At 55.4% G+C, this 7,691-nt stretch overlaps 2 protein-coding genes across 4 annotated transcripts in view; one reads left to right on the top strand and one right to left on the bottom strand.

The window, feature by feature from the left end:
- The window catches only part of MPND (MPN domain containing), a 16,036-nt gene extending 14,768 nt beyond the window's left edge, over positions 1-1,268 (top strand). The window contains exon 10 of the mRNA XM_019513400.1: positions 468-1,268. Coding sequence (XP_019368945.1) covers positions 468-698 — 231 coding nt within the window. The 3' untranslated portion in view covers positions 699-1,268. The remainder of the gene's footprint in view (positions 1-467) is intronic.
- A 1,806-nt stretch (positions 1,269-3,074) lies between these two features.
- Positions 3,075-7,691, bottom strand: part of SH3GL1 (SH3 domain containing GRB2 like 1, endophilin A2) — a 56,080-nt gene continuing 51,463 nt past the window's right edge. The window contains exons 8-10 of one of the 3 annotated variants that reach the window (XM_019513403.1): positions 6,489-6,613; positions 6,003-6,059; positions 3,075-3,696 (exon numbers count right to left, since the gene is read on the bottom strand). In XM_019513403.1, the coding sequence (XP_019368948.1) occupies positions 3,500-3,696; positions 6,003-6,059; positions 6,489-6,613 (379 nt within the window). In that variant the 3' untranslated portion in view covers positions 3,075-3,499. The remainder of the gene's footprint in view (positions 3,697-6,002; positions 6,060-6,488; positions 6,614-7,691) is intronic. The other 2 variants (XM_019513405.1, XM_019513406.1) reach the window with 2 other exon arrangements.

The following is a 7,691-nucleotide window of genomic DNA, read 5'->3' on the forward strand; positions in this document are numbered from 1 at the left end:
TGAGCCAGGCAGGAGCTGATGGCAGACTGGTGCCTTCGCTGTATGTGGAAACCGGCCTGGTGCCCTGAGCAAGCAGCACAGCAGCCCCTGCATGGGGGATGTAGCTCATCAGAGCCTGAGTGACTCATTAGGAAGCTTGTTAGTGGAAAGCCCAGGTCCAGGCCCTGCTGGTGACTGAGGGCATGGAGGGGAGAGACCCTCACTAAAGCCCTGGCTGCTTTCCCCAAAGGGGCCGGCGCCTGCCCAACACAGCCCAGTGCCAGGGTGCATGTGGACAGCTGCTCTGGTGCCTTGGCAGTGCTGGTAGTGTAGCAGGGCGGGTTGCGGAGGAGCCTCTCTCTGGCTGTAAGTTATTGTGGACGTGGTAGTTGATTAAAGAGAAGCAATCTAGTGCCCTGGTGTGATGGCTGTTCTGTGGGCAGGGCTAAAGGGCACATGGCTGGGGCCAGCTCCTACTCCATCTGCAGCCACAGCCCATGGCCTCTCAGCCAAGCAAACAAATCGCTCCATCCCTGCCCATATCCCAGGAGTACAGCCTCCCTGCAGACACCTTCTTGGTGCTGGTGTCTGCAGCCTCCATCACCCAAGGATGCATCTGCTGGAAGGTGACACCATCAATGCTAAGGGTGCTTGCCCACCTTCCCTGCCCTCAGTTGCAGGGTCTGCCTTGCTCCCCTAAGCCTGCTGCAGCTGAGTGATGAGGAGGCACCCCTGCACATTCCCCACTGCCCTCCCTGCTAAGCAGGTGACTGCCCCCTCCCCATGCCCTGGCTGCAAGGCCCCTCCCTGCTGCTCAAGAAGAGGGCAAATGCTTTAGAAAGAAGAAAACCCCATTTAATACTTTTATTGAGCGGTTACAAGTCCAGAGTTGTGACCTTTCCCCTTAAAACAAGGAAATGCCATTACAAAAGGAGACCTAATAAATTGTCCTGACTAAACACAGACTCATTCAACCCAAGTGAGCCTACGCCAGAGCTCAGAGATGCAACGGGGCCAGGCCACCGGGTTGGGAGAGGGAGGAGTCCCGACCTCCGCATCAGTGTCAGTGTGCGCGACAGCTCTGCTGCGAGGAACAGGCAGGACAGAGTTCCCTCCCTCCAACCATGTAGAGGGGGCTGGGTCCTGTCCCCACTGCCTCCCTGAGAGCAGGATCAGGCCCCAGGGGCATGAAGGGCTGTAGGGGCAGGGAGCCTGTGACTGGAAGCACGAGCCTGCTCTGGTCACAGCCCCAGCTGTGAGTCGTGGCGGTGACAGCAATCAACGGGAAGAATAAACATAGACATGCACGGTTAAAAGTGTTAAAAAGGTTCTTGGTGTATACGTAACAGGAGACTGAGCAGATAGGGGCAGGAAGCACCGAGGCACGTGCGCAAATACAGGCTGGTGCCCAGGCCTGGCAGGGAGGACTGCCATGAAATAAATACACAGGTGCTGAAGCAAGGCCTGGGTGGTGGTGAGCTGGAGCAGCTGCTGGGACAGCCCAGGTGGTGCTGATCCTGTGCTAGGCACAGCAGACAGGAGGGGAAGCCCAGCCTGGGCATAGCATGGCTTTCGAGGTCACTGCACCACCCCGGCTGTGTCAGCAGCAGAGAGAGCCACCTACACCCCAGAAGGAAGGAGAGATACCCCTTTGCTTTGGCTCCCTCACAGCAAATGGGCTCAAGGAAAGGAAGGGCTGTGTTCTGCAGGATGGGATTTAGGACTCAGTTCCACCCACACAGGCAAGTCCAGTCCCTCCCTGCAAGGGCGGGGGGGGAAGAGTGCAGTCAATGCCAGAGCAGCTGAACTTCCACCTCTGCTGGTGAGATAGGATCCCCTGTCCAGAGCCTCTCCTGGCTTCCAGGCACTTTGGAGAAGCAGGTCAGCTATAGGAGCTATGGATGACCCTCAGGGGTTGAATTTATCCTATTGCCAGCAACAGGATGGGTGCCCAGAGAGGAGCACCTTAGATAGGGAAGGGCAGGAGGCTGCCCCCAGCTCCAATCCCTGGTGGAACCACCTCATTCTGTACATGGTCAGTTCTTGGGGCCAGGAGCACTGGCTTCTGCCACCATGACCCGGCTCTCTCTGCATCGGACTAGAGCTGGTGGCACCAGGCAGGGAAGCAAAAGGGAAAAGGACCACTACTAAACACGTGACACAAGAGGAGAGAGGTCCTTGTCCCACGCAACCTTCACACACAAGAAATGAAGCAACAGGACCAGTTAAGAGGCCTATGAACCTAGCAAGTAGGCGGCTTCTTGCATTGCACCAAGGGGCTCTCTGGAGGACAAGGAGCTCAAAAGAGCTGGGAAAGGCACATAAGGATTAGACTGGAGACTGCTGAACAGCTCCAAGGAGCCCAGGGTGAGCTCTGGCTGGGCTGCGTGGAGATTTCCAGAGCTTCGTAAGAGGGGAAGGAGAACGTCTGAACATGAAGTGACACAGGGAGGGAGACGAGGGCATCCTGGACAGGTCAGTGGTGCATGGTCTAAACAGCTACTTCAGCGCAACCTGCTCGTCTGCTGTCGATGGCCCCTTAGCTACGGTTGGCCTCAGCTACATGGGGATGATCCCATGCCAAAGACAGTGCCAGATCCGGTGGTAGAGACCTTCCCAGAGGAACCAATTCAACTCTACCCACCTGAAAGAGCCACGGAGTCTCAGGGCATGAGCATAAAGCAGCCCAGGAAGAGATTATGGTTAGATGCTGGCCACAGAGGAGGAGGGCATGAAGAGGGGCACAGAGGCCTGGCACAAAGAACATGTGAAGGGGAAGTAACCTCGGAGCAGCTTAGTGTTTTCATGCTGCTTCATAGCGTCTCTCTGGATCCCTCCTTCTGTGGGGCTCTTTTCTTGTCCAGGAAGGGGGCAGGTGGGCAAGACAGACCAACGGGGGCAGCAGAAGATGGAAGGAAGCCATTCCCCTGCCCAGCATCATGAAGGAAGTGTTCCCCACAGTGCTGGGACAGACGTGAACCTTGGGCACATAAGCAGTGCCTGACCTCTGCCCCCTCCCCAGGAACTCGTTTGCTGGTAGTGTTCAACAGGAGCCTGCTCAACCCAAGCTGCAGCTGGTACTGCAAGTCCTTGCTACTTTGCCAGCCTCCTTCACAGTGCGGGGCTGGTGGCCAAACCCTCTCCCATGGCAGACCGGAGGTGCCAACACCCTGCTGGTCCCCCACCCTGCGCCAACACAGTCTGCACCCTCCCATGTTCATCTGTGGGCAGAGTGCAGGCCCCTCTCTCCCCTGCAGACAGAAGTGACAAGGACAAACCTGGCAGGGCTTAAAGTACTGAGCTGAAGCACCAGAAGAGCAGTTCAGAGGGGGCCGCCCAGCCCTCGTGGCTTGTTCCCTGCTCATCACCTGACACCGAGTTGGCTCTACCATGCTCTCATGCCCCCCGCCCCTGGAAGAGGACTAGTGTCGAGATGAGGATGGAGCGCAGGAGCCCAGTGCCCCTCTCTCCCTGGCGGTGCATGACATGGGGGGGGCGGGAGGGAATGGGGGAGGCAGTTTCACTGAGGTAGCGGAACCAGCACTTCCACGTAGTTGAGCGGGAAGAACCCGGACTGCCCGTTGATCATGCCCTCGTACCAGTTTTCATCGATCTGGTTGGTCAGCGTGATGATGTCGCCCTCCTTGAAGCCTAGCTCGCCGTCGTTTTCGGGTTCAAAGTCATAGAGCGCCTTGCAGCAGGGCTGGTCCAGGTGAGCTGGGGAGAGACAGAGCAGAATGAGGCTGGCACCTGGATCATGGCAGCTCATGTGGACCCAGACACTTTGAACAGCCTTTCCCAGGGCTCCCTGGTCACCACCGCTCTCCTTGCAATCCTCCTCTGCTGGGCAGAGGGTGGGAGCTCTGACTGGTGGTCCATGGCAGAGGCGAGATCCCAGGGCAATGCCAGCCCAGCAGGTCCATTCCCTGCCAGGCAGAATAGTTTCTTCCTGTACAGCTCTGGTTTTAAGAGCCTGGCTGAGTGCACTGCCCCAGGTTTGCCTTTTCAATCTATTACAACTCCCTGACGAGTGTTCAAGCCAGTCTGCAGCCTAGGGACCGCCCCCACCAGTTTGCTGGCTTCCCTGCCCTCCTGCTCCAGGCATCTGTTTTATGGCTTTCCTCAAAACTCAGCCCCCCCCCCACCATGCCCCTCAATCCAGCCCTGTTGGTTGCTCTCTGAACTCCATCCAGTTAATAAAAAAAGGTAGCTAGACTCCAGCCAAGTGAAAGTTAGCTGCAGGCAGGAAAATGCAATAAAAACAAGGCTGTTTCCCTTAAATCAGAAAGGAAAGAAAGTTTTTCACGCTTGCTAAGAGGGGGAAAATGTAAGTTTTCCAGTAGAGAGGTGCAACCTTCTACCAAACGACCAGGGAGGATGCTTGGCGCACGTGGGCAGAATCCAGAGGAGTGCCAGTTACCTCCTTGAACACCAGCCCAGACTAGCGGGGGAAGGGGCAGCCTCTTAACCTGGCCTAAGGGCTGTGCAATGCTGCAGCAACTCTTAGAGGACTTCAGACCATTTTTATAGTAATAGATGAGGACAGTAAGGCACAAGGTCACAAATCTTCCTATGGTAAAAGGAAACCCAGGGCGCCTGGGGCATTTCACAATGGGTTTAAGTCAGTGTGTTGGCCACAGGCTGGGATCCAGGTCTTCAGAGCACTTGCCTCTTTACCTGTACCCTGGCCTTTTACTCCAGATGCTTTCCAGGACTGGCCTGGATGTAACTTTAAGTGACTATTCAGGGATCTGCCTCCAAGGTCCATTAACTGTTCAGGGCTGCCTGTTGCATGAGCCCAAGCAACCCAGCCTGTGGTATCGGAGGGGAACAACTGCAGCCCTAGGCAGGTTTCCAGGCTCTGTGGCTGCAGCTCCACCCAGCATTGCTCTGGAGCTGGTCAGGCTGATGGAGGCATGAGATGCTTTTCTAAAGGGCTGGGGACAGAGTTTCTGATGAAGCTTCCAGAGGAAAGTAGTAACCCAAGGCTGGAGAAAGATGTGGGAAATCTTACAAGCAGCAGCATCAGGAGGTCCACCTTTCACAAGACTTCCCAAATGAACCCTGCCACTTCCCAGCTCCAAAGATTCCCCACCAGCAAGTGAGCTGCTGGCCTGAGGAACCAGCGTCCAAGCCAAGCCCAACACCAGAGAACATGCAGCAGGAAGCATGGCACAACCCCGTGCCAAGAGTCTCCCTGACCTGGGCTCTGCAATGACATCCCTCCCACAAACTTACTCTCTGGAGCTCTATTTTGACATAACCTAGCCCACAACTCCCAAAACCGAATGCAGTCCAACCCCATCTCTCACCTGCCCGATCCATGCGCCCATGTTCAAGAACCACTCCGGCATTTCCAAGCAGACCCTTCTCCTGCCTGAGCCAAGCATAAGACCCTGCTCTCTTTGCTCCCTTGAACAGATCCACTGATCTGTAGTGTCCTACCCCAAACTCACCACAGCTTCTCAAAAGGGAACCACTCCAGCTCTCCACTGCTCTCCTCTGTTCAGAGATTAGGCTACAAACCCTGCACAGTATGTCCAAGCATTATTGGCTCTGTCACCAGCTCCAGGCTGCGCTGCTGTGACTGCAAAAGCCCAGAAGTCCAAAAGGAAAAGAAGGGGTGGAAGCTGGATGTGCCATTTGTAACAGTAACAGGTTGTCACCAAAGGAGCTTCTCATTTCCTTTGTGGTCAGAGACTTGCATGGGCAAGGCGGAATATCCATGTGTGTAGGTTACATTATCCAAATGCCTTCACCACATGTATCTGGTGCAGGAAACTCTCAGCATTTGGCCTATAAATCGAATCACGCATGGGTCCAAACCTTCCCTACACCTACAGCCAAGCCGTCCATGTCAGCTGCTAGAGGGGCAAGAATCAGCTCAGATTTTTATTGCTGAACAAAGCACAGAAAACTTTGGCTGACAAAGTGTTAGTGACTCCAAATGGCAGCTAGCGTGAGGAAGAGGGAGCAGAGTGAGAGCCACGTAGCATGCGGTGGGGGTGGGGGGGGGAACTCACAAATATTCCTGCTTGGGGTCCGGGATGGCTTGTCGGATCGGAAAGAGGAGGAAGCTGCTTCCAAATAAAAAGAAAGAGACATGCTTAAAAACAACATTGCAAGGAAATCCCTCGGTCACCCCCAGGGGAGAGAGCAGTTAAGAAGTGTGGGGTGGGAGAGGGAGGGGATCCTACATGCTGGGTTTGGCAGAGGGGCTGGAATGCAACATGCAGGGGATGGAGGGAGGGAAAAAGCACCCCCCATTCCTATCTACCACTCTGAGACAACTACCAGCCTGCCACAGGGCACTGCCTGCTGGACCCAAGGGCTGTGATGGCAGAAGGCCCCAGCTTCAAAGCATCTCTGCTACCTTTTGGGCTGTCTGAGGCACATGCAGCAGAGGAACCCTTTCATCTGCCAGGTACAGCAAATCCCCTCCATCCCTTTGAGGGCTGCTGCTTGCCAGACCAGCGACCACAAGGGTAGCACACACCGGACCTCGTTACCTGAAACTTTGGGGGCAGGATTGCAAGCGAAGCCCCCGTTGGACTGGTCGGTCTCTCCAAAGTCATACGTCTCTCTGGGCTTAGGTTTATACTCCCGCTTGGGGCGTGATGAGGCCTCTCTCATTCTGGAGAAGCAACAGAAACGTTAAGTCACGCAGTGTCTGTGCACAATCCACAATGCCAGGACGAACAGCAAATCACCTGCACCCCCCGCCCCAGAATCAGTGGGAGCCTTTTCATTGGCCAGCGGGAAGCAAATCCAACCTGTGTGGCAGTAAGGGGCCTGGATCTTGGCTCCCACTTGGAAGGAACCTGTTCGAAGCCATTTGTAATGTAGGTCATTGGGAAGTGGGACCTCACCAGCTGAATATGGCCAAGGCTATGGTGGAGGCCACCTCTCCCTTGCATCATGCGTCACTCCCACGATTTTAGCTGAAAGAACCAAAATATCCTCTATGGCACGTAGGCCAATGCAGAGCTAAGTCTCCACCATCCTCACTTCAGATCCAGACGTCTCTGTCCTGTGTTGATCCCACATGGTTAGACACCACGGCTTATACCCCCTGCATCTCCCTCCTTCTGGGGCTGCATCAGGCTGTGCTGCCAACAGGTCAAAGGACATGAGAAGGACAACTGGAAATGGAGGAGCAACTGCACAGGGAGGCACCTTGATTTGGACAGAGCCAGACCCCAAGCACCTGGCTGTTCTCTCCAGCCAACTCAGCACTTCCTTTGGGACCCGTTTTAGCCAGAGGACAAAATCACAGCCGTTTTGCAGTGGGGAGGAGAGCCAGGATGGCCAAAAGGCCGTACCTTACCCATCTCTGGGGCTGACCCACGTCCTGCACATGCCATGTGAGAAAATACAGTCCCGTCCTGTAGATGGAGTTACAGAGCTCCCTATCCACATCGGAGCAAGTACCCAGAGGGTCCACGAGAGGCTGGGTTGGACACACATGTTACTACTAGTTGTGAATCCATTTGACAAGGCTTTTGCCTACTGTCAAAGGGGTGCGACTTGAACAGCTGGGCTCGTGCCCCCACAGCAGTTTACACAGCTCTCCCCATCTGCCCTGCTTCTACACCTGTCTCGATGGGCAGGCCAGTCTGGCAGGAGCTTTGGTTGTATGGCCCAGGTGAAATCAGACATGGCCACCCTGGATCTATTTTCATCACCTTCCCCCCCCCCCCCCCCCCCCCCCC

This window comes from Gavialis gangeticus, unplaced genomic scaffold, assembly GCF_001723915.1.
Source record: "Gavialis gangeticus isolate Ggan-Ray unplaced genomic scaffold, GavGan_comp1, whole genome shotgun sequence".
Classification (NCBI taxonomy): Eukaryota; Metazoa; Chordata; order Crocodylia; family Gavialidae; genus Gavialis; species Gavialis gangeticus.